We start from the raw sequence: 26,217 nt of genomic DNA on the forward strand, positions 1-26,217 counted from the left end.
CATGAAGTGACAAGGGAGGTCACAGTACACACATGCAAGATCTCTCCTCATCGTCACTTTGGGATGCATACAAGTTAAGCAGCGACACCGTAAAAACTGAACTGTCAAATGCCTGAGATAAAAACAAATTCCAGGCAAATGTGCCACTGTACAGGGCAGGTGCAACCATGGAAATCTAATCAGAAACAGAAATGGGATGTACTGCCATACGGTCTGACGTGACCAGCACTTAGCAGCCTCTCTCTCAAAACTGCCAGGGGACAAATGTAATCCAGTTCTGACTCTTCCCCCGATGTCAGCCTCTTTATGATGCCCATCAGCGTGCAGTCCTTACACCCTCCCTGCCCCACACAAGGACATTTGTGCCTACTATCAGATTTTATCATGGAACAGATATTAATGCTGCTCCAGAGTAGTTCCCAGGCTCTAGGTTCACTATCCTCCAGGCAGTGAACCTAGCAAAAAGTTGAATTCTTTTCAGCTCAAGTTATTATGTTTACTGCTGGCAGCGTAATATGAGCAAATGTAATAAAAGTTCAGATTGATAGAATTAAATACATTAGGGATATATTTCTTACCACAGGTTTTACAGTTTCACAAATATCAAAATCCAGGTGTGCATGTCCATTTTGCAACATAGAATGACTATACAATTCCAAAAAGAGCAGGCATTTCAAATACACAATTCTGAAGTGTAAACACAGTGTACAAGCTCTTCACTTCACAATCCAGGTGCTATGCAGTAGCAGCTGAGGTAACACCATAACAGCATGAACTCAACAAATGGTTGGTTTGCCTCAAGATGATTTTTAGCATCCTTCTGTCCTGTCACCTGTTCAGTCTTTAGCTCTCCCCCAAGATATACAAACATACAATAAATACATTTCTGATTTTAAAGGACACTTAGACAAGTCATGAGGATTTATGTGAGTACAGTACATTTAAGTTCAAGTGCAAAAGAAGTAACTAGTGGCTAGTCATCGATGTTTCTTGTTATTGTCTATGGTGTTGGTCCCAGGCACCACCAGAGCATGGGTTGTTTTAGAAGCACAGCTAAAGCACAGCTATGGGACACCTCTTCAATCAAGCAAACTGGATTTCCTGCTTAGCTGCTGCCATCTTCCTCTCACCTAAGCCTGTGCTCCTGTTCATCTTCCCTCTGGATCACTGTACAGTCCCCCAGCACACACCTTCCGCATGGCAGGCCTGACACATCACATGCATCTGATGTCAGGGAGGGCTGAGCAATACTCAGTCCCGTAGAAGCTGAGTGCTCAGAATCTCCCACGAACAAGCTGTTAATAAAAGCAAATGGGCCAAAACACTATCCTGACTAAACCCCCCAGACTCCTCCTTGAGCCTAAGGACATCTCTCAAGCAGCAACATTCACTGTGCACCAGCGAGTGAGCTGGCTGCAGTTAATATTGAAAAGTGTCACAAAACAATGCAAAGTCTTCCAGTGTCTTCCCATTGGGCAAAGTCATTTCCTAAACATACTGCAATTTAGTTATGTTTGCTTCCTCCTGAGAATCTCTCACTCTACTTGACTTCTGCATCAACAACTTTGCCCCTATAATCCTAAAGATTTTTAGGTGATTCCTCCCTACCCCCCACCTTCCCTAGGCACTTAAAGCTTACTGTTTTCTTAATAAATAACTATGTTAACTACACTGCATTAAATAAACCATTGTATAGATGATTAAATAAAAACCCAAAAAGACAGTGTGTCCACTGAAACCCTTGATAAATCTCAGGTTGTGCAATCTCATCAAATATGCTTGTCTCAATACAACATCAAACTTAAAATTACCCAAATGCACACAACCTATGCCCAACTGAGGGGCTGCAAGCACAGAGGTTAACTTCTTCAGAAGCCTTCCTCCAGCTTTTTTGTTTCACTAAAACACCAGTTGAGAATCTTTTCTTTGCAGAACTAAACCTTTATCTCAAACAAGATAACATTACCTTCAAAAACATATTCTCTGAATATGTATTTAATTAATCCATAACATGAAGATACACTTGCTAAAACTGATCTGTTTCTGAGAAATCTTTACAGAGACAGTTTCAAGCTGTTTCTGTATTTATTGGATCTTTTCTCATAGACTATGCAGTGAAACTCAGTTTCTCTACTAAAAAGTCATTTACTTCTGTCCAGAGAACAAATTCAAAGGAGAAAATCACCCCACCGAGTCAAGACACTCTGTGCCTCAACAAGTGAAGAGCAAACTCCCTTTTTCTAGGTGGCAAAGAAATCTCATATCACTTGACTCAGCTTTAGCAAAGCAGCCAAGAATTCTTCCTACCGTTGGATCCAGCCACACCACTTTCTTCAAGAATTCCAAATTTTTGGCTTCCCTGCTCGTGTTGCTCTGTGCAGTCATATAAATATTCTTTATATAGTTAAAAGCTTGCACTGCATCATATTATGATCATTAAGATGAAGGAAGTCCTACTTTTGAGCTCCTACTCCAGCGTTTCCCAGGTGAGAAGCAGAATTCCATGCACTGGATTTGATAAGATGAGCATATCTCAGGGCCCGGCAGCAGCAGGCTGAGCATCATGATCCGACACAACGCGGTCGCCATCTAGTTGGGAATCTGATGTTGCTGTAGGTGTTGGTGCTGAACAATTTCTGGACTGCCCAGAATCTGTCGGATTTGGGGGCTGACTCGTTGAACTGGCTGATGAAGCACTGCAGTTCTCATTGATTTTCTAAAGAGAGGGGAAAGGATTGTGTGCAAGAAGTGAATGCAAGCACTCATGGCACTATCCCCAGTGACATACCCCCAGATGCATCCAGGCATTCCTGGAATTTCACAAAGCACTTACTTGGAATGCCCGCAACATAACAAATCAAACATAAGAAGCCAAGCAAAAGTAGGACATTTAAATCCAGATAACACTAACAGCAAGCAGACAGTAGCTTACCTTCCATCTCTTTTCCTAACTGCACTTTCCCAAGAAGCATGCAAAAAACAAACTTGTTGTGTTTCAAGGGGTAAAAAAACAATTAACTGGACTTCAGTATGTTCAAAGATGATCATTCTTTTGACCAAACAATTCTGTTTTTTTTTTGGTTATGCAACTTAAACACAGCTTTCCTCAACAGTTCCTTCCCTCCCCAACATACTGCTTGGACCTGCTGAAAGGCACAACTTTTGCAGTACTGATGTACAATTCCATCCAGTCTACTCAAACAGGCCTCACTACAGAACAGAAGAGCACATTTACACACCAGTTACATTCCCCAGGGTTCAAACAGCAAGTCTTCTCACTACTACACTTCACGTTAGGAAGTGACACGCTATCTATGATTATTTGTTTTCCACTGAAGAACAGACAATATGGCAAGTATGTCCCTTTGCTTGAAGGAGTACAGGCAAGCAATAGCAAAATCAACTCAAAATCTTAAATAAATAATAAGGAATAATTTTTGTCACCAATTCCATTTTCTGTGCACTGACCCTCCTTCCAAATAATCTATTTTCACTTTAAGGAGGCTGTTTCACAAACTTAACCAACCTAAAGCAGATGTGCCTGTAAATACATTTTCAAGAATAAAGACAAATAAGAAAAACAGGAGATCACTGACCAGGTGAAATTCCTACCCATCGTGCTCTGCTGATTCATACTCATATCCCAAATGACCCATTTCTAAAGATGGCAGTTGTGGAAAAAGCACTTCTGTGTTTACGCCTACCGGGTGCAGAAGAAGGAACCTCACCCACTCTTCCAGACAGGTTAACACAGAGATTTTAACATTAACCATGCTTGCTCTTCTAAAACTTGCACTGACAGCATTTCCCTACTTTGCTCAAGCAGTATGCTTCAGCTTCATTCTGCAAGGCACATCCAAAGCATCAGATGATAGCTCAAAATCCAAGCCCATCAATCATTGATGAAGCTGAAGGTATTAAAAAGGTATTCTGAGGGGAGACTGGTCAGAAGGGAAATGGTGTAAAATAAGCACCAGCAATCAGATATTTTAAGTCACGAAATGGCTCTTCTCTGGTATAAGTCTAGATTAAAAAAAGATATGAACTTGATTTGAAAAGAAGGCTCTGCATCCTTATCAGTAGTTGTCTAGAAGGCCTATTGCTGCAACAATGCAGACATCTGACAGCATTACCCAAGGAAGCAAAACTCAGTAAGAACCATTTTACACTCTGGTAAGCAGCTGTGCCTTCTCATGCTTAAGCATCAACTTAGAAATTCTGCAAAATGTATAACCCACACATTTCACCTAATATGAAAACAAATGTAAACTTACAGGGAATTCAAGTATATCCAAGCCTGTAAAACAGTGTATTTCTATGTCTCTTCCTCTCCTCTTCAGGTAGATAATACTTGCAAAAATAGTTAATCCTGCTGTACTATACTCAGAAATCATCTCTGTTTCATGCCACATTTCAACTACTGTTTCACAACTCCAAACTTATTACAAGCTGATGGAGAATACCTGCCAGGCACTAACAGATTGACACAGCTATAAAGGTTTTCAAGCACCCAACAAATACATAAGAACTTCCTGTACATTAAAAGTTTACCTGCAAAGGCTGGTTCTCAGGAATTGGATTGGTTTTGGATAGTTTAACCATCTCTTTTATCTGGTAGACAGCATAAGCTAAAGTGACCCAAGGGGAAGAGCTGATGCCCCAGGCAGGCTTGTTGACATCCTCTTGCTCTTCTTGGTGTTTAGTTTTCTTCAGAGGGAGTCTGGGCTCAGTCCGAGGCATGATATCTTCTGACTGCTGTTGTACAAGGTCAATAGTTGCTATGGGAACAGGACTGGAAGGCACTGGGATCCTTTCTGCCAGCATTGTCTTTTCTGAAGTTGAAAGCAAAGTAAGAATGACTGGCAAAAGCCAACAAGCTTAAAAAGAAATGTGAAGCAGACAATGAAAACAAAGTGTTTCTTGCTTTCATAATATGGTTATCACTGCACTGAAAGCAGAGCACTGGCACAGACAGCCTGGAGTGGGACAAGCCACAGCCTAGCTAGGGAAATATGAGGTGGATGTGGCCGTAGAAGCAAGGCTGTTCTGCAGCTGCAGACAGGTATTTTAGATGGCTGCAGGAACAGGAGGAGCTAATGAGCATGAGGCAGCCCATTTTTTTCCAGCTAGCTCTTAGAAATATGTTTATTTGTGCTACATGGAAACTTAAGTAATTTTCATGTTACATGCAAATTGAAAATCAGTCTTTTAGACCTGCAGCAAACTTACCTGCATCAAGCCTGTACCTTGCAACTTGTAACTAAACACTAGCTTCAAACAGGCGCCATTCAGTGAAGTCCCACAGCCTACTTCATCAGAACAGTTCCTAAACCTACTGATTTGACTTAAAGAAGTTGCCTCTTCACTTTTTTATCTAAGAAACAAACCATCCCACCATAGTTACCGAAATGAAGTTACACGGTTAGTGAGAAAATAACAAGTTAGTGACATATTGGAGGAGACAAAATATCTGTTGCAGAGTGTCAAGTAAAGGAAGAAATCCTCCCAACAGATCTTTATATCTAAGGTCTTCTCGTAATCTGAAAGAGTTTTCACAACTGTCTGGAAACATCATCCATAAAATTACTGTCATGACCCAACAAAATGTGCCTTACAGTCTCAAGAGCCAGAGTATTTATATATGAAAAGTAATTAAACAGATAGTTAGAAGCTGTTGGATGTTTTAAGTAACAGCTGTATGCTGTCTGTGAGTATAAACAGCACATACAGTAAATCTTGAGAAAATATTTCTTCTGAGTAGAAATACTTTACCAATTAAAAAGACTGTAATTTTTTTCAAAATCATAAAATTGTATTTTGTTTATAGACTCTCAGATAGTACTGGCTATTTTGAGCCATGGCTGGATATTCTCTATTAGTGAAGAAAGGAAGAGACTGATCCTGCACACACCTGACCATATGCTGAGTTTCACTCATGCAGCTGGTCTGGTCAAGAGCAACCTCATAACTTAGAATGAAAGGACAGGCTGTTGAGATGGGTAGTGTGTATTAAATGAAAACTCAAGACTGAAACAAACTAAACAGAATAAGGCCACTAAGAACAAACTACTTTTTTGTAGGTTCATGTGTAATTAACCAAAAGTTGATGGGAAACTGAAGCAGCAAATATCCTTTTCACCTTTCAATTTTTTGCCATTATCACTTGAGCAGAGTTGAAGAAAATTCTAGCAAAACAAATACTTGAACACTTCAGTACAGGCAACTTGATAACTAGTCAAGGACAATTCATTAATATTCCAGCTAAATAAAACTAACTTTCATATCATACACAAAGCTCACACTAGAAAGTAACATTTTGGTAAAAAGCAGCTCAAAAAATCATGACTTTCCAGAATTTTTCAGTTTTATTGTCTTTGTAAGAATAAGATTTATGGTAAATCCTTAACTTTGCACCAAGTATTTAATTTCTGGTTAGCTCTTATATTCATAAGGGTGAAGATGTACAAATTCAAGTTGCACCTGACGGGAAACTTCTCAGATGCCAGAACAGAACTGAGGCAGCTACAATAGTCTGTGTCCTCTGAAGCCATCTCTACAATTTCTGGCAGAGGTGGCTTGGACTGTAGAGTCTCAGAGCATACAGTGGTCAGGGTGACCTTAAAGAACAGATGCAACTGAAATGGCTGTTAAGACTAACCCAGAACTGAGAGGACATAGAGGTAGTAAAATATGTAACACTTTCCTCCTGAAGAGATCCCAAACTTGGTGCTGCCCTTCTTCAACCAGCACCACAACTATTTCAATTTCTATCTTTGCTCAAGAAAAACCTGCTCACTCAACAACAAACTGCTTTATCAAAATCTGAGTAAAGACACCACACCCACAAAACTGAAGCTGCAGAGAGCTTCAGAGACACTTTTTTGCACAAGTTCTATTTTTGTAGTGTTCTCAGTGACATAAGTATTTACCTTCTTCTTCATCAGGAACCAACATCCACTGGATCAGTGCAAACAGAAGAAGAATCACTAAACAAGCCATCCCTATTCCTCTGAATGTGGCAGCAGGACCTGTAACGAGATTTTTGTTCTAAATTGAGAATCTACTAACTTAATCAGTCAGCATTATGTGTTGTCCCATGTAGACTCTTATTAGCTTGTCTCATTACATTGTCCTCCCCTAACGCTTCTTCAACAGACTTTGCAAAGGATTTTTAACCAAGTAATTAGATTTTCATTTGTTCATCGAGAGGCTGCATAGTATCAACCTCTTCTCTCACAAAGGATTAATTCATCTTACTTACAGATCAGGTTGGAGATTTGCTCATACAAAACTAAAAATATCTAGGTATAATGTATTTAATCAACCTGTAATGCTGAGAGGACAAAGCCATAATCAACCTGGCCTGCACTCAGTGCTGACCTTGCTTTGAATAGGGACCTGAACTGGAGATCTCTTGAGCTCCCTCCCAGCCTAAGCAGTGCTATGATTCCATGGTTTACACAGAGTGTATTACTCTTCAAAACATAACAATACCTTATGCATAAATAAGCTTAAAACTCATAGCTCAGTAAAACCAGAGTTTCAATAAAGAAAATAAAAACCTTCAACACAATTTTTGCTTACCGAAGTAATTGACCAAAACCCCTCCAATCATAGCCCCACATCCTCTGCCCAGACCCAGGTGGAGGCCCTGCAGGATTCCCTGGGCTGACGTCCTCAGCTCCGGAGGCACCGCCGCGCTGAGGTACGAAATACAAGCTGCCCAGATAGCCGCGTGCGTGACACCTGCAGGGATGGAACACTGTGAGGAGCACGGGGTCCACAGCAGACTAACGCAACATCAGATCCACTGCCCCCACCAGCTGGAGCACGCCTTGGAGAAAAGCAACAACATCCCTTCCTTGACAAATGGCTGTGGAGTACCAATCAGCTTTTGGTAACGTGATGCTGGCAACCGAGCTGCAGGGAGACTTGACAACTCCTTCTGCAGTCTGTCAACAGCTCTTTCTCCAAGATGGCCTCAATTCTCTTCTCAAGACACAGTCCCTAGGAAGATGGAATAAAGCACCCTAAAAAAGTCTCTCTGCCAGATTCCTCGTCCCTTGGAAAATGTCCCAGGGCCTCTGAAATACAGTCCTGATTTAATAAGCTGCAGGCAATGAAAGCACTGATGCCTCTCAGCAGCCTCCTCACTGCCACAGTGATGGCAGTGCAAAGGTGATAAAATCCAAACAGTATCTGAGATATCCATGTCATTTCAGAAGCAAGAATTAATCCCCTCCTGCCCTTCTTCCTCCCTCCCCAGACCAACTGCCTCCAAGCAAACTGTCTCTGAACTCAACACCAGCACTGACTGTACTTAACACTGAGTGGTCTGGATGGGCAAACACACAAGCTCCTCAGGGAGCGGCCATCTCTTTCTGGCAGTTGCCTTGTTGGTTCAGAGCTAGGAACATTTTCTCCTCCCATGAGGGGAAGGACAGTGAATGACCACCAGCACTCAGGAACAGGCTGCAGGTGGAGCCCTCAGCTTTAAGCACCTGCTCGGTGGGGTTTTTTGGTGGAGTGGGGAAGAAGAGGACGGGAAAAGGCAGGGTTGTGGAGAAGTTGGAAAAACAAAACTAGCTCATCGCACATTAAATAAGCCTGATCTATTTTGCCACCCTCAGATTGTGTGGGAATATTTCTTTTCTTACTTGAGTGGTATTAAAATAGTCATCACAGCTTACCAATGCCTAAACTCTACTGCCTCAGTTTAAAAAAATGTTGGCACAGCTGATGATTCAGTCAACATGTTTCTGTCCTCTATGCTTGACTTATTAGTGAACAGTTGGACACTCAATAATTACTTAGGCATTTAGACTGAAGACTCATAAGAGCAGGAAAAGACATGATTTTGTAATATACTCCCAGAATACCTTGGATTTTACTTAGTTGTAGAATGATAAATAGCACTGTATTCAGGTATAGATGTTACATGTCCACAAGGCTGTATAGTTAATTTTCATTCCAAATCTAATTAAAAATGTCTCAAGCTTCAGGTTTGTAAAGGCTACTTTTATACACTGCAGAGCTGGTTTTGGTAACAGCACATCATCTTGTTGAAAAATAAAAAGCTTACATTAGGACGAGTGTATTTTACCTCACCATTTACAATTTAAGGCTTTAAAACTCAGATTTTTCCATCCAAAAAGCTCAGTTTTACAGCTCACTGAATGTCTGCTTTTAAAAATGCAGACCCACATATGCAATGGAAATAGTAACCAAGAACTGTCCTAATAAAGCAAAGCTAATCTAATACAGATAATGAGGTTTTTGTTTTAGAAAGGATATAAATTAATGTAAAACATTCAGCTTTATCAGCTACTAAAGAGTAGGTCAAGTTTTAAAGCCAGGCAAATCAAAAACACACCAGAAATTATTTGAACTGTGGAGCAAAATACCACTGTATTTGTTTGAAAACAAAAGGCCATAACTTAACAAACAGGTTCCTGGATGTTTTCACCTTTACTAGACAATCCAGATAGAACACAGTGCTCCCAGTTCCTCTGAAACCTAAATCCATACCTGTAAACCAGCTTATTTCACTCGCCTGTAAAAGTACAGGGAGGGTGGTGGGTTTTTTAATGTGTGTACATCACTAATGTGATTTTTATAATAATTATTTATGCAACTGTAACTATTTGGAAGTTATTACAACTACTTTTATAGGAAGTCTGGTCTGGATTACTGCTAACCACAGTTCTTTTAAAAAGAAGTTGTTCATTATATATACACACACACACACATATACACACACACATTATTTGCTAAAACCACTAACCCTCACTTCACCATCTGGACTGTAGTTCCAAGAAGTGTAAAAACCCTAGTGTTATGCTTAGAATAATAATCTTTAGCAAACTTAGGATAATTTACATATAAACCAAGAGCTGAAGATTTTGGGATCCAAATTTACTTCAAGGGAGATGTATCTGTTAAATACCCAAGCTTTCTGCTCTCTAGACAAAATGGTGTTGCTGCAGCATCAGTAGATGACACTTCTTAAAAACTCCTTGTTTTGGAGTTTGTTCGGTATCTGCTGACTTAAAGTAGCTAATTTGGGGGTCATCAATATAGTTTTGTAATTTAGAAAATTCTTGTTATGCAAATTGGTGAGCTAGCACAGCTGTTACCAGAGAACCTGGACCACTGCTTTGGAAAAGTAAGTTGCAGCTAACAAGCATATCAAAACTTAAATCTGTTACGTGAGAAATGACCAAGAATTATTGCATGTTTGCAAACTGATGACATGACATCTCTCTATATATGCACACGCTGAATGCATTTGCCTACAAGGACATCTTGAAATTTTCAGTTATTAAAGATTCAGCCTAGGCTCTTATTTTTATCTGTTGCATGTGCAAGTCAATACAGCATACAGATTAAAAACTCTAAATTAAGAATTGAATTTGAATCTTCTCCTCCACTCCTTCGAGAGTGCAACGCACTTAGAGTCCTCCCCATCCCAGTTACAGGCAGCAACTAAAGCACAGCATGGTTCTTATTACAATCAATAGATGCAGTTTGCAGAGTCATCTTCCAGAAATCTCTCCATGCCCTTCAGCACAGCACATGGAGACAATCTTTCTTGTATTGCAGTGACATATTAAACAGAAAAATAAATTCTTTACAGAAGTCAGCTGAAACTGCTGTTGACCTTAATATCCCTCTGGCTGATGGAACTGGAATTATGTAGAACGTGACAGCTTCCTGGAAAAAGTTCAAGGAATTAAAAGACCATCAACTTGATGCAGTCACATGGCCCTCATGACACAATCTACTCTCTTTTTGTTCTTTTTAAATACTCCTAACCTTATACATGGAAAGCAGCTACAACTCTGTCAACAAACTCACTTAACAAAAATAACAGCTTCCACCTCAGCAAATTTCATTAAGGAGTCACCTCTTCTCCCTTACCTACAGATTCAGTGGCTGTGTAGGAAAGAAAGAAGAGCCCAAAGAAACAGGATTTGGTAACTGCTGCAAAAGAAATAACAAATCTAGAAAAGATCAAAACTGGTAACAGTGAGGAGGGGAAAGTAATAGAGGAAAAAAAACCCTCAACGTTACTTCTAAAAACATAAACTTGATCTCCCATTTAGCAATACTGAATGAGCTTACTGGCACATTACAAATGTACCAGCAGTAATTAGACACACATATAGTACACCTATGCACATCGTGGACACTAATAAACCATGTCAGATGCAGGGTAAGAAGAGCATGTACAACACAAAGGCTTTTGAGAAATTGTGTGTGTTTGCCTTTCAGCCTTTTCATTTGCTGACTACAAATGACTGCACACAGCAAGATTAACAAAAGTGCACGTGAGGCAGTATTATTTTGAAGGTCCTCGGTTCTTTCTTTAAATCTCAATTACTGAAGATTACAACACACAAAAAAACCACCAAAAAAGCTCCCTCACAGCCTTGCTGTAAAACCAAACCTACATATTAAGCAATTCGTATTGAAATTTCAGAAGAATAAAACCAGGATTCAAAGTAACAGAAACTTCTTTCTCAATCATTATTACAGGATGCTTCCGGGCACAAATTTATGGCTGTATTGTTGAGACACAAGGGTTTTTTTCCTATATTTTGAGTTGAGGTGTCTTTGAAACAGGATTACCTAGAAGGTAACACCCAAAGCTTTGTGTTCATCATTTGTTCCCCCGAGATGTTTCAGTACCACAAGGCATTTTTCAGGTTCTTTGCAACGTTTTTGTATTTTAACACTTGGTATAACTGATGAAGTATCAATTCAAGAGTTGTGGTTTGGGATTTTTTCACTAACAATTCAGAAGTTTGCTGCTGTGGCAGTTTTAACACAAACTATTCATGTTAGCAGGGAGGGAAGGAGCCAGGACACAAACACATTTATTTTCTATGCAAATGTAGACATCTACACAGTGCTCTCCAATGGCATTTTATAACTCAAGCTAAAAATCTACCTTACAAATATTTCTGTAAACATAGTAGAAAAAGTTAATGCAAATTCCAATTATGCTGGACATAGAAGAATAAAATTTCTAAGTATAATATGTGGAAAATTTTCTAAGTAGTACTGTATAAAACCAAAATACTAGTTTTAAAAAAGATGGTACAATTATTTTTAAAGGCAGAGAAAACATTTTCTGCATTTAAATTAACCATTCTCTTGTAAGCTTGCAAACCCAAATACTTCAGTATTCTTCAAATCCTGAAGAAAAACAAGTAAAATAGTTCAGACGTTATCTGGTTTTGAGAAGTGACAGGAAAAGACAAGAAAAAATGTTGTAAAATTTAAGTTAGAACCATGTACACTCTCACTTTGCAATGAAGATCATACAGACTTCTTTGATAACACGACTTGAAAACAAAGCTCTAATTATTTTTCCCAGACCACACCTCTGTCCTATTTAAATTAGTTAAAGGGCAAGTATCTTAAAGAAGCTGTACTAGCACAGACAAAGCTATTGCATGAAATTCCTCTCTAGCTACTAAAAAAAGGAAATTCTATAGTCACTGAAAAGCTAAAGAATATTTTAACAGAGGCAGAATCACCCAGCTATGTTTTGTTTTGGTTTTCGACAACCTATCAAGAACCTTTTGCATTTAATGAAGATCACATTTACCACCAAACAGGATCTGCAGTAGGTGTGTACCCAGCTCGTGCTTCTGCCTTTGTTTAGCTAAAGGGTGTGTTGGTCTCACACTTTTCTGTTTGAATAAACAGAGAACTGTGCACAGTCAAATGCAAACCCACCCTTCTGACGTCAAATATTTCCCAAGATAAACAGTCATGTTTTATAAGCCTGGACACTCTGGGATATTTATGGTCAAAAAAACAGAGCAATACCAGATTTTTACTTAATAACAGTTCACATGAAAACATGATAAATGGAATCACCTGATCTTACACTGAAGGGTTGACTGCCCTGTCTTACCTTGAAGAACCTCCATCGGAAGGACAGTCCAGGCATTTTCCAGATACGAGATGTAAATGTATCGAGCTGTATTACAGGCAAGACCAATATAAAGCACTCTGAAGGAAGAAAGGGAAAGAGAAGTCAGGACAGTCTGCACTTTCCTTTTTTGGTATTTCATAATATACCTTACTGCTTCAGAAATCATCTGCAAGCGTACTGTTTGCCAATACATTTGCTGCTGAGCATTTGCTCAACACAAAATAAATACTCCAGGTCCTGCACTCAAACTCTCCTCTCGCCCACTCCAAACACATTCACACTGAGAGAGTTGGGACTCTCTTCCAAATCCAAATGGAAAAAAAATAATAATGCAAAAGCTCAGAGGGTCTGCTGCCCTTGTAACTCAACTCTGTAGTTCCATGCCACGCTCTGCATATTTCAGAGAGACCTTTTCTGAGCACATTCAACACCCCTTCCAAACAATCTTCTCATCATGCACAAATTCAATCTTCCATTTTAATGTAAGCCTGGTGCAGGTTTGTATTAATTAATTTTACCCCAATTAATATAAGTTTGTAGTCCCAGTATCTGCAAACTGCTAAGAGCTACTCTAAAAACACATCCCACAGAAGCAATATGGTTAATAGCAACATGCCTCAGGATAAAACTTAACCATTCTGTTGAAAAGCAGCAGATGCTGCAGATCAGAAGGAGGAGAAAAAACACTCTTAAACCAGTTTTTAAACAATTAAGCACAAAGACTATTTCTGCAGTGCATTTCCCATCACATGTTTAACCTGATGACTTTTCCCTTCAAGTTTTCTAGCTTAGCTTACCTCCAGGGTGCTTATTCATCAAACTACCTTTCTCTTATTTTTTAGGAAACAAAGACTTAATTTGAAACGTTTTTAGCTTGAGAAAAGATGTTACTGCAACGTTTATAAAGATTTTTTTCAGAGACAAGGATTATTTGTTGTCCAAACCTGGCTTCTTGGTTGACCCGTTTTGGCACAAGTGAAATAAATGCAATTGATAATTAAGGTGTAAGGACAGATACTGTGAAAGGGCTCATCATTCTCTGTGCTGCTTATTTAGTTAGCATACAAAATCACAGAGATTTAATTAAATGGCACATAGCCAATGAAAAATCCAGAGATGCAATAATACAAATGCAACATCTTGTTAACATCTGAGGTCTCCAAATACACATGTTGACAGCTGAAATACCAGTATTATAGTTTCCATCATGTCAGAGATATCAAACACCATTCCAAATTATCAACACAGGTCTATGCATTTTACAGCAACACGGATTTACAGATTTCAGCCAGTTTGGTAAGCCTACAGGAACTCCCCCCCTCAAATCACACATCAGACCAGTATGTGTGGCTTCCAGATACATGTAATGTCCATCAACAGCTGGTTTAAGCTGCCTTTAGGCAACACAGGCCCAAGCATTCATCGAAGAAAACATGGGAAGCCATGAAAAAGTTTGATATTACACAATAAAGAGAACAAACTTGTTCTTTGAGCCATGCATCATAAATTTCCTATCTCCTTAATTAATGCCTTCTGTTCCAAACAAATAACTTTGTTCCTTTCACAGCCACAGCTTAATGTAATTCTTAGGTACAATCACATTTCTGAAGTGTGTTAGGACACATTTGCCACAAAAGCTAAACAAACACACAAGGTCTGCAGGTTCCTTTCTTCATTCCCCTACCGGGAAGGAGCAGAGTGATGCACACACTTGGGGATACCAAGGAATCACCTCACCATACACTTGTTTTTTCCCCTCAGCAGTACAGATGTGCCCAGCACTCTGTTTAGAACCAGTTCTTGCCAGCTTAATTTCAATTTTGCCCAGGAAAAACTGTGCACCAAGAACTTTCTCCCCATCTCAGCTCCTTCCTATCACAGCCAGACCAGAGATGTGAATATGTCTCCTCCGGCTTCAAAGTTTTTTCCTCATCACTAACACACTTAGCTACCTGTGCTTTTCTGCCTTGCTACACTTGCAGAAAGATCTGGAATCAGAGATTAGGAGCAGAAATTTGGTCAGGTTCTACCTTTTAATTTGTTGGCATATGTACAGAGTTTTAGGTAAATTACAGGTTACAGAGATTTTTTTAATTGTGCTTTTGGAGGCGTATGTGGCTTGAGAACCTTTGTGTTTTACAGTCTTTTCAAAAATGTATTTCTGATAATCACTTGGGCTCTTTATCAGACCGAGCAGGATAATGTAAGCAGATGATCCTTATGAACCCTATACACAGTACACACAGAAACACCATATTCAATTTACAGGTTAAAACATTTAAAGCACTGAATCTGTACTTATGCCAAGGAGAGCAAGCTGTTTACAGCCATGACTACTGGTGTCTGCTTCCTATAAAAACTTACATTCTGGAATTGTGGTCAAACACATTCAAGCTTAACCTCAAGTGGGAGGTTACTTCCAGATATTAACATCATCTTCCTGAAGTCAATGGCAGTTATGAGTGCTTCTATGCAGGACACCATTCTGTCTAAACATTTGATAGCCAGTTTTGTACGCTCTTCCGTCACAAGGAACTTGTGGCTTTCCCCCCACTTTTTGATGACTTCTATCTTTTTAACAGCTTCTAACATCTGCAACGTTCCCTCCTCTCCTAAGTCTGTACAGACACTAACAGCTTTCTAGCTAAACCAATCACTGTCATTACTCCAGATTCATCTCATGACCTGCTAATATGCAACGCTAGAAACACCAGCAGCGTGTATAACATACACACACCAGCAAAGAATGAGCTGTGAACTCATATTTATTACTCAAAAAAAATTTTGCCTCCTCTTGAACAAACCATGCATTATACAAAGTCCAAAAAGTAAAAGGAGAAAGGCAAACAGAAGGAGACATCTCAAACTGTGATGACTAAACACAAGTAAGCATCAGATGACATTAAATTATGACTAATATGCGTTTCCCAGGTGTACGTATAAAGAATGTTGTTTCACTGCAAATAGGAGCTAGTGTTTTAACAACTGAATCTTAATCCAGTCTTGGCTTCATAGGCTTAACAATGCAAAGAAGAAGAAAAAAATAATAAAAAGGCATTAATCCTGTACAACATCTTTCTTTTTACTGGCCAATGCTCCTATCCCATTATATTTCATTTTATGCACAAGCCTGCCATTCTTTTGTGTTTTCTGTTTTTTCTCTAGTAGAAGTCTAAGCCTGAATTTTGTACTATAACAACACACACTGAAAGATTACATCCAAGCTATCTTTAGCTATCAAGACTGTGATCTGTTCTCACCACTCCTCCATCATCATTTCCTTCCTCCAGTCTTTGCATGCAAGATGTTGTATTTTCTCATACTAATTATTGTCAGATTCAGAGATTAAAAGACCGGCTCAAAGTAAAAGATCCTCCTCAGCTTAAAGGCAGAAAACCCCCCATATTTTAATTAATCTCTCGAGTTGCTGTGCTCAGCATCTAAAAACTTCTAGCAGAGGTCAAATGAATAAAAAAATCCCAACAAAAGCAAAACAAAAAAACAGAGAGCAAAGCCACAGAACAGAATGCACAGCAGATAACTTAAAAAATACTGCGCTCAGTTGCACAGAGTACCTGAGTAAATATATATAAAAAAAACCCCAAACCTTTACAACTTCATTAATTCAGATTACCCCCATCTTTCCTCCCCTGAGCTTTCTTATAGAAAAGTAAAGAGATTTAGAATATACAGAAATTAAGCCAATTGTGAATTTAGAGAATTCACTAGCATGCTGGAAGAATCAGTTTGCTTACACAAGGCAAGCAGAACGGCAGAAGCCCTGCTCAGCCACCTCCCTTCAGCAGCTAACACACAGAGCTCCAACAAAAGAGAGCAAGAACTGAACTGGAAAGTGACACTACCAGGCTGCAACCTCATTCTGCCAACACCCAGAAGCTGATTATGAGGGCATGTGCACAGGAGGTGCTTGCCTCAATTCATCATGTCGTCCTCCTCCCCTCTTGGTGTGCAAGTGACACCTTTCCAGGCTACTGTGGGGGCAAAGAACTGCCCACAAGGAGAAGCAGGCTAAAGGAGGTTTCCTGAATGCTGCTACCCATCAGGAAAAAAAACCCTAGAATGAATAGTATTCATATGTCAAAACAGACAAGCCTTGAGCAGGTGGTGATGTGTTAAGATCTCTAACAGAGCTCTGTATCAGTGAACTAAGATGTCTTGGGGAACTGTCTGCAAAAGGTTGTGGTGCCAGGTATACTGCACACACCAACATGCAACTTAAATGCAAAGCAAGCATTTCAGAGCTTTTTCAGCTCTTAAAATAATAATTAAAAACTCCAACAGGCAAGCAGGACTCAGCATTTAAAAAAAAAAAAAAAAAGAAAAAGCATTAACTGTAATTTCACTTTGTAACTAAAGCTGGGCCTGAAATTCAACTTTTTTTTGTACAGTTCTTTAAGGATGGCTAACAATCTTACCTGATATGACCAACCAATTCAATCAATTTGTGGCTGAAGAAGTAGGCAGTCAGCTCAGACACGTGACTGAGCACAGAACAAACTCCAAAGAGAGTGGTGGTGCCATTCAGGTCTTCCAAGTGCCAGTAAAGAAAGGTGAACACAAAGCCATATCCAAACCCCATGAACCATGCCACGAAGAGCACTGAGCCGTACTGGATACTACACAGCAGTTTAATTAGGTCCCAAAAACTGAAGGACTGCGACTGGCTCATACTGGTAGGAGTGTTATCAGAGGATTCATTGGAGGCACTTCTGTCCACCTGTGAGATTTCTGCCTCTTTTCTCTTATTTTCATCCTGCTTGAAGTGCGCATAATGAAATCGGAACTGAGTGGCCACAATCAATGCCATTGTCATCAGCACACCAAAAACGATGAAAACTATCCTGTAGTTCTTGTACTCAGGAGCTTTACAACCTTGACCTTCAATAACAACTTCTGTATGGGTATAGTCAATGCCAATTCCCACAGAGAGCATGGCCAGCCCCCAGCCCAGAGACCCCCACATACGCTGCAATCCATACCGGTCCCTGTGTTTGCCAAGGTACTGCAGTGTTACTGTGTCCACAATAGTAACAGAGGAAGCACTGAAGAATTCTCCTATTATGACAACCAGCAGAATGAGAAGAAAGATGGCTTCAACTTCTTGTTGATCATAAACGAGCACAGCTTGGTCAGAAGGCATTGGCTTGGTGGTGATGGCAGCTGGAGAGGTACTCGGCGTCACATTCCCTGGTAAGGCTGGGCTAGCAGTGGCGTTCTTCGAAATTAAATGGGTACTGTTTTCCAAGACCAACGCCACGTCGTTGCTCTGTGTAGCTAATAGGAATGTTACTTCAGGATTAGCTGTCCCTGTTGTTTCCAAAGTGACCGGACTGGAAGTGAGCAGGTCTCTCTTGCCACGAACTTTTGGGGATGAAGTACTCACTGTGGTTACTGGAGAAGACATCGAGGCGTTTTGCAAAGCTGTTGTTAAAAGGCTGCTTGCATTGGTGGGATGTGCTGGGGGAAGGCCCTTTGGTACACATCTTAAGGTGGCTGGTCTAACAAAACCAATCCCCAGGTTAAATAAAACCCAGCACAAAAGCGAAAAGAGGAGGACAATCTTTCCTTTCTTGAAGCGATCTGCCACCACTCCCCAGAAGGGAGCACTGCAAAACTCAATAAAGTACCTGATGCCCACCAGAAGTCCGCTCTGACCGGGTGTCATACCCAGCTGTTTGTAATACACAGGCAGCAAGGGGTAGAGGGAGCCATATGCAGAATAGAAGAAAAAATAAAAGACCTTTGAGATCAGAAGATCATTGTTTATTTTGACGCAGTGCTTCTCTAACCAGTCTAGCTCTTCATCTGGGACTGTGGTTGTCTCCGTTGAAGGGGATTCGTTCTGAGGTGGCAAGTCTTGATCCTTGGAAATGCCATTGAAAGGATCAGCAAGCACATACTTTCTCTTCTGTTCTTCTTCATCGTCGGTTAGAATGGCAACTTTATCATCAGCTGCCATGGTTTACCACAAGCATCCAGTATCTGGTGACCTCTCAAGGAACTAGAGCTACCCTGCAAACAAATAAAGCACACGATGATAAAGGTATCACATGGGAATAGACCTGCAATGACAGTCACCAAGGACAAAGACAGCTTCTTTTTTGTAAGTGACATTCCTGAGCAATAAACATAATACCAGGGTAGGCCTTTTGTCTAGATTGCTGGTACATGGTAGCATCACGAAATATTTCATAACCAATTCTATGTGGTTCTCCCAAGAGCATCTTTAACACTGTGCAATAAAGCACCTTTCACATTTAGGATAAAGAATGATTTATATATTCAAAGGTACTGTGGCACTTAAATGCTAGCATTTGCAAGTCTTTTCTTTCAAGTTGCCTTTTCTCCCCCAAGGCTAACTGCTTTATTTCCAGTAGTCCATACTATACCAAAGGATAGCCATGATTTCAAAATTAAATAATACAGCCACATATGTATCTGGGTTTTTTTTAATTATTGCAACAAATTATTATACAAAGCCTCATGATGACCTTCAAAAGAGTAATCAATCTCCTCTTGAAACATGATTTTCCAAACACTCCACAACCACTGCAGAAATTGATGGGAGGCTTCAGCTTCTAGGCTGAATGGGAAGAGAGGTGGGAATTAGGATGGGGCTTTAACACAAGGGACTCTCAAAACGGGGATAACAACTTCAAAGCCATCAAAGATCTGAAAGCAAGAAACAAAGGGACAGAAAATAAGCACAGGCCCTACAATGGTATCATCAAGTCTCTAGGAATTTGAAGTATTTTTTTGCACATCAGTACCTTATTCCCCCTCAAAGAGCACCACAGAAACTGCACTCTTCCAAAGCTCAGCATCATCCCCTTCAAACTAGTCATGCATTGATATTTCTTTCCAGTGCCTCTAAATTATTTAATTCAGAATTTGTTTAAATACTGACAATGGATTTGCAAACTGAGGCAAGGCTAATAACAGAAAAGAGATGCCTACATTCACAAGTACGTTAAATCAATTGTTTCTTACTGATCCAACACGCACGACAGCTGACAGAACAAGCCGTGGATGCATCTAAAACCAGCAGTCCATTAAAAGAATCTAAACCTTACACAGTTCAGTGACAGACAAGTCTACAAATACCACAATTAAAAACCCGAACGCTCACAAGGTTTGCATGTGTTTTTCACTTTTAAATGTCATTTCTATGGGATACTATCTACCAGGATCTCTGGTTTCACTTCAAGAGAAAAGGTTGCATAAACATCTTGGACCTTAAATATTCATGTATTCAAGGTCAGAAGTTATTCAAAACGATGCCAGGACATACACACAGACTGCTTTCTTCTCCAGTTCCTTCAGAGACCATCCATATATATATAAGAAGCTCTACTAAAACTGTTACACAGCTATCTTTCAACACTTGTGTTACTGCATCTTCTTCCTCCCTCCCTAACTCTTCTCTGCCCCAGTATCCATCTGCTTCTAACCCACTGCAAGGATTAATCCAAAAGATACACTCCTAGTATTTTGACTAGAACATCTTGGGTAAGAACACTATGAAAAGTATATTTCACAATAATGTCAGTAAATATTTTCCCACCCTGGGAGCATTTCATTGAGTATTATTAATAACACAGAATGTACTCTCCAGAAATATAACAGCATCAAGACTAGTAGGAGCCATATGGCATTCTTTAATGTTTTGATCGCTAGTTTGTTTAGGAGTCAGGTTTTTGAAAGTGATTTTATGTAGCAGGTTTTTTAATTCTAAAAAAAAAATGACTGAAAATGAGAAAACCAACAAAGCAGTATTGTTACTGAAAAAGCTACAAAAAACTTAATTTGTGGAGCTTTCCTTCTACTGAAAAAATAGCCATGCCATTCAGTGATTGAATGTGCAGCAAGTCAAACAGATGGAAAAACAACATACTTTTAAGTGAGAAGAGACTAGTTACCCACTGGTTATTTTAACCATAGTTTTCAAATGCTACACCTTCCCTTTTTGCAAAAACATCTGCAGATCCACAAGACAGAAGGATAGAACAAAGCATATTGGCAAGTTTAAAAAGAACAATAGAGAACAGGAGTGAGGAAGAAAGCTTCAGAGAGTAAAGAGATTTCAGTATCAATTTAAATTTTCACTCTTTTGAGACAGAACATGCACAAAGTTTTGATAGAGGACTGTTGAATGTCACCAGTCCAGCCATGAAAAGTGAGACCAGAGAGCTTGCAGAGTAGTAACATTTCACAGAAAAACAGGAGTAACAGTTTTGAAGCTATCTTCCCTAAACTTAGGTAAGCACACAAACAATCAACAAAGCCCAAGCACACAAACTGGAAGAAACTTCAGCAAAGATCCTGAGAAAGCCCCACAAAGGGAAAGTGAAGAGGCTTAGCAAGCAGACAGCACAGCAGATGTACATCACCAGAAAGCACCTCAGTCCTCTGACAAACAAGCTTTTGTCTCCCCACAGGTTTATGTTTCCAAACCACTACAAAACTCAGAACAGAGTTTATGCACAAGTGCAGGCGCTTCTTTTCAGATGTAAAGAATATACTTGTTAACCACAAGACTATTTTTCCTTCAAGCTTTGCACAGATACAATTTTTTTAAGATAAGCACTAGAGTCTATTATTTTTTCTGTTTCCTGATACAGATTGCTGCCACCCAGTTTGTTATCTATTCCTCCAGCAAGTCAAAATCCACTTTCAAACCCTTCCATGACACATCTTTCAGCCAGTCATCTTTTGCAAACAGCTACAGTAACTTTTCTACAGACTTTTATCTTTGAGCAACTATTTGAGGAACAGAGAAAAAAGCATTCGTCCCAGGAATTCAGTGATGACAAAAGTCATTTTAATGACTGTAATGAAGCTATTTGGAGAGTAGGTGGAAAGAGGCAAAAATGGGTATTCTGCTTTTAGTTAAGTATCTTCTTGGCATTCTTGCCTTTTTTGTTTCTTAAATCGATCCTCATTTACACTAGCTCTCCTAATAATTAAGAGGATTTCAAGCTCAGAAAGGATAAAACGCTAATCTATTCAAGACAACCTAACATTACAAGGAGTTCCTTAAAAAAGGAAGGCAAATTATAATAAGGTCAATAATAACATATTATATCAAAAACTCAGCTGTTCCCTTGGAGTCACTTCCCAAAACCTTGGAAGAAAAAACACAACACCTCAAAACACCTGCTTTGCACTGTACTTCAGGGAAAAAAAAAAAAAAAAAAAAAAAAAGGCCAATGAACAGGTCAGGCTCAGGTAGCAAATCCCTAAACCTCTCAGGGAAAACATCATGATACAGTTTACAGCATTAAAACTCATTAAAACTTCACTTGCAGACCAACAGAAAGTCAGATTTGGGGTGAAGGAGTACTGCTGCTTTGAAATAAGTGTTATTCAGCATGTATATTCCGTTCACTGAGTTTTGAGAATTAAATTATAATTAAGAATCACAAGGCAGAGACTCAAAGTCAGGGTTTGGGTGTATACTGAATGTAGAAGAACAAACAAAACCCACGGGACAGCTCATCAGAAGACAGTGCAAATGAACAAGAGTAGCTCAACCTGTTTAATATGTAGGGAAATCACTGTAGAAGATTCATATGTATACAGGCTTGGAAAACATACTCTTAAGAGTAGAATTTCAGAACAGGAATCATTAATTAATCTCTCAAGCAACGTGCAGCTGTAAGAACATGGCAGACCAGCTTGCTCTTTGCATTGTGTGGATAAATCAAAGCCAGCCAACATGGCACCACATCTTACTTAACCCCTTTCAGACTTCCACTGACTAGCAAACTGACTTTGTAGCAAACACATTAAATTCCACATCCAGTTTTCACACAAACATTTTTAAAAATCTGCTAATAGAAAAAACGTTTCTGGAATAAACCTTTCAGTCACTAGTTACTGTTTGATTCAAGAAGAGGTCTGTGCTAGAGAAGTAGACTTAAAAACTATCTGTCTTCCAAAGAAAGCTCACCTCACCCCCTTGTCTCGTTGATCTAAACTACAAAACCTCTGGATTAAAGGCTTTCTGCTATGCTGTGCAGCATCTCTCAGAATTAAGCCCCACATTGAGCAGGCCTACAAGGCATCACTGTAATAAACATAAATAATAGACCATGTCTTCCATTTCCAAGCAAATTTCACCCCTAAGGAAAAGCCTGCTGCTGTTGTCTGTGTCCATGCCAAAAAGGAGGAGAATGTTATGCAAACAACTCACATCAAGACAGAGAACTGCACAGACTTCACATTTGCTCTTGCATCATGTCCCCAGACCTCTCTCAGGTGTGCCAGCCTCCAGACAGAGCCCTTGGAAGGGCTGTCCCCTGCCAAGCCATACAGACCAGCTCAGGTCAGGCTGACCCACCTGCCCACATCACCATCCCCTGCCCTCTAAAGGTAAGCAGTGCTCTTGTGAGGCCCCAGCACAGACACCTTACTCAGAATTCATAAAATCAGGAAGAAGTCACATTTAGTGAAGTAACTTGGTGCTGAGAAATATATTTGTTTTGAATCTCAAATGAGACATTAGTGTTGTAACATTAACCACCACAATCCAAGTTTCCATGAAGTGAAACCACCTCTTTCTAAAACGCTTATCTCTTATTTTGTGATGCTTGGCATTCACTGCACTAAATGTGTTGGTCTATAGGTTTTTCTACTTCGTTTGATATGTCTATAAAACCCCACATACTTTGACACACTGTCAATTAGATCGAGAGACTACAGTATGTCAAGATCAGGTTTATAATAGTTTTAATGCACTTTTTCATAGGTCTGAAGTTGCTAAGTTGATATAATAGTGCTAGTATTAACAGCAAAGAAGCCAAGAACACCATCAGATCCTCATCTGCTAAAGGAAAAACAACTTACGACTCTTGCTTTCCAATCATGTTTTCTGATTCATGTGTGCAAATTAAGATGCCCCAGTAGGTTCTATTTTTTAATGTTTATTTTGAGCCTCACTCGCCTCCAATTTTTTCACCAGTTTTTGATTTACCAACTACAGACCCACACTGCCAAGCTTTACACTTCATGAATGATGGTAAACAACAAACCTGCCTTCAACCACAGCACAGGGAAGTGCCCGGAGTAGCTGAAGATGGAGATGAATTTTAGGTTGCATTTCAGTTGTGCCTGCTAACAGCTCATGACTAACCACAGCTTCCTCACATTAGGTCCTCACACCAGCAGCTTTTGCTCTCATATTCTCACTCCACCTGTGAATTAATTTTATTTAAACCTTCTTCAGACTTTTACTAGGTTTCTCGCTGCCATCATTCTTAAAAAGAGGATTGTTTTCTTTTCCCTTACTGCCCTGTGGGTCTTGGGAGAACACAAACAATAAGATAGATGTCTTCGGAGAATACAAACAATAACATTGATGTCCTCTTTGTCCACTGTTTCTATCCAGGGAAACAAATACAAGAAAATTAGCCAACGTACAAAACTAGCATTTTACAATCATTACTAAACACAGTGGACAACTAGAACCTCTATGTCCTAGCAACATAATCATCTTTTGGGTGAGTTTTTACTGAAATACTTCAATGCTGTCTTCAAACAGCCACTCACCTCTCTGCTAAACTCAAGTTTATCACTCTTCAACACTGCATTTTTCACTAAGAAGACATTTTTAAAAGAGCTGCTGTTAAAACTTCACAGCTGCCGACCACCTATGGGTGTCAACACAGGGTTTCACTTCCATCTTAACAGGCACCCGTAACACCTATGGTACTGATTTTATTAAACAAGCACCTGATCCTACGCTTGTTTTAATAAACAGAGCGGCAAATGACCACCTGCTTACTAAAAAACATCGTAATTTACGGACTAAAGCAACGGAGTGGCAGCCACCCGGGAGGCTGGCAGCAGGGACAGGGGCAGGGGTGCCTGTGCGGGAGCTCCCGGGGGACACCCCGGGTACAGGGGACACCCCCGGGGACACCCCCGGGGACAGGGGACCCCTCCGGCGCCCCCGGCACTGCGCGCTCCGCTCCCGCGGGTCTCGGCGGTCACCCCTCAGCCAGGCGGCTGGCGATGCGGGCTGGCATTCTAACCGGGTGGCTGCTCAGCCGCAACTAACCACCCCCAGGGCACCTCGAAGGGAGCCGAGCCAGCCCGCTCCGAGCAGCCGCTGAGCGGCTCCGTCCCTCCCGGGAGGCACCTCCGGAAAGGCAAAGCAGAACGGGGCGGCCGCTGAGGAGGGCAGGGGAGCGCTGAGGCGGGGGCCCGAGGGCAGCACCCCGGGCGGCCGCGGGGACGAGGCCCATGGCGCCGGTGGGGAGGGAGCTGCAGCCGGTGCCGGCTCCGCGATGGGGAGCGGGGCCGGCCGCACCCGCCCGGCGGCTGCCCGGCTCCCGCTGCCTGCCCGGCTCCCGCTGCCTGCCCGGCTCCCGCTGCCTGCCCGGCTCCCGGCGGCAGCGCCAGACGCGCCGCAGCCACCCCCGGCTGGGCACCCGCGGCCGGGCCCGTGCTGCCGGAGCCCCGCGGGGCGCGGGCCGGGCAGGCGAGCGGCCTCCAGCCGGGGCGGCCTCCAGCCGGGCCTGGCTGCCGGCCCGGCACCGCGGGGCCGCGCTGACTCACCTCGCCCGGGGGCGGCTGCGGGGGGCCGCTCAGCCGGCAGCATCGCAGCCCCTTCCCGCTCCTCCTCCTCCTCCTCCCGCTGCCGCCGCGGCTGCTGCGGGCGGCTCCGCGCACCCTCGCCCGCCCCCCGGCCAGGCCCCGCGTCGCCGCGCAGGGGCGCTGCGGGAGGGACGGGGCCGGCACCGCCCGGAGCCGCCGCCGCGGGTCGCGCAGGGCTGCGGGGCGGGGAGCGGCGGGGCGGCCCGGGGAGCAGCGGGGCTGCGGGGCGGGGAGCGGCGGGGCGGCCCGGGGAGCAGCGGGGCTGCGGGGCGGGGAGCGGCGGGGCGGCCCGGGGAGCAGCGGGGCTGCGGGGCGGGGAGCGGCGGGGCGGCCCGGGGAGCGGCGGGGCTGCGGGGCGGGGAGCGGCGGGAGGCAGCTCGGCTCCCCGCCGAGCCGGCCCTGCCCCTCCGCGAGGCCAGCGGGGGGTGAAAACCGCGTCTAGGGAGCGCTCGTGGGCCCTAAAAAAGCTTAAGACCGTGCACGGTGCTTCCTGCTCCTCGGGAGTTTCAAAGATGTATTTGCAGCGTAAAGAGTGAAATTATTACCTCTAGTGTCTTCCACGGCCGCTGGCATCATCCCTTCAGCAGCACCGTTTCGAGAATGATGTCCAAATAAAAAGGCACGAAGGCTCAAAACAACGACACAAA

General features: G+C 41.7%; 1 protein-coding gene across 6 annotated transcripts; it reads right to left on the bottom strand.

Moving 5' to 3' along the window:
• Nucleotides 1-550: 550 nt before the first annotated feature.
• Nucleotides 551-26,217, bottom strand: MFSD6 (major facilitator superfamily domain containing 6). Of its 6 annotated transcripts, XM_051622959.1 has the most exons (9): nt 25,532-25,619; nt 19,462-19,642; nt 17,386-18,982; nt 12,929-13,026; nt 7,585-7,746; nt 6,930-7,028; nt 4,552-4,832; nt 2,933-2,951; nt 2,623-2,716 (listed from the first exon to the last, which is right to left on the bottom strand). In XM_051622959.1, the coding sequence occupies exons 3-9, from the start codon at nt 18,927-18,929 to the stop codon at nt 2,706-2,708; spliced, it is 2,214 nt and encodes a 737-aa protein (XP_051478919.1). In that variant the 5' UTR covers nt 18,930-18,982; nt 19,462-19,642; nt 25,532-25,619; the 3' UTR covers nt 2,623-2,705. The 6 variants fall into 6 exon arrangements, with proteins under 6 accessions (XP_051478917.1, XP_051478916.1, XP_051478914.1 ...); XM_051622957.1 differs by lacking the exons at nt 2,933-2,951; nt 25,532-25,619 and adding an exon at nt 26,116-26,217 and having other exon boundaries at nt 551-2,716; nt 19,462-19,553; XM_051622956.1 differs by lacking the exon at nt 2,933-2,951 and having other exon boundaries at nt 551-2,716; nt 19,462-19,553; nt 25,532-25,618.

Source organism: Apus apus, chromosome 6 (genome assembly GCF_020740795.1).
Source record: "Apus apus isolate bApuApu2 chromosome 6, bApuApu2.pri.cur, whole genome shotgun sequence".
Lineage (NCBI taxonomy): Eukaryota > Metazoa > Chordata > Aves > Apodiformes > Apodidae > Apus > Apus apus.

Bases quoted from the DNA above. Each gene is read 5' to 3' on its own strand.
- MFSD6 (XM_051622958.1), bottom strand. From the start codon at position 18,929: ATGGCAGCTGATGATAAAGTTGCCATTCTAACCGACGATGAAGAAGAA. The intron at 7,747-12,928 runs GTAAGACAGGGC...CCATCCCTGCAG, and splicing joins TCCGATGGAGGTTCTTCAAG to GTGTCACGCACGCGGCTATC. The intron at 2,717-4,551 runs GTAAACTTTTAA...CCCTCTCTTTAG, and splicing joins CTGAGAACCAGCCTTTGCAG to AAAATCAATGAGAACTGCAG.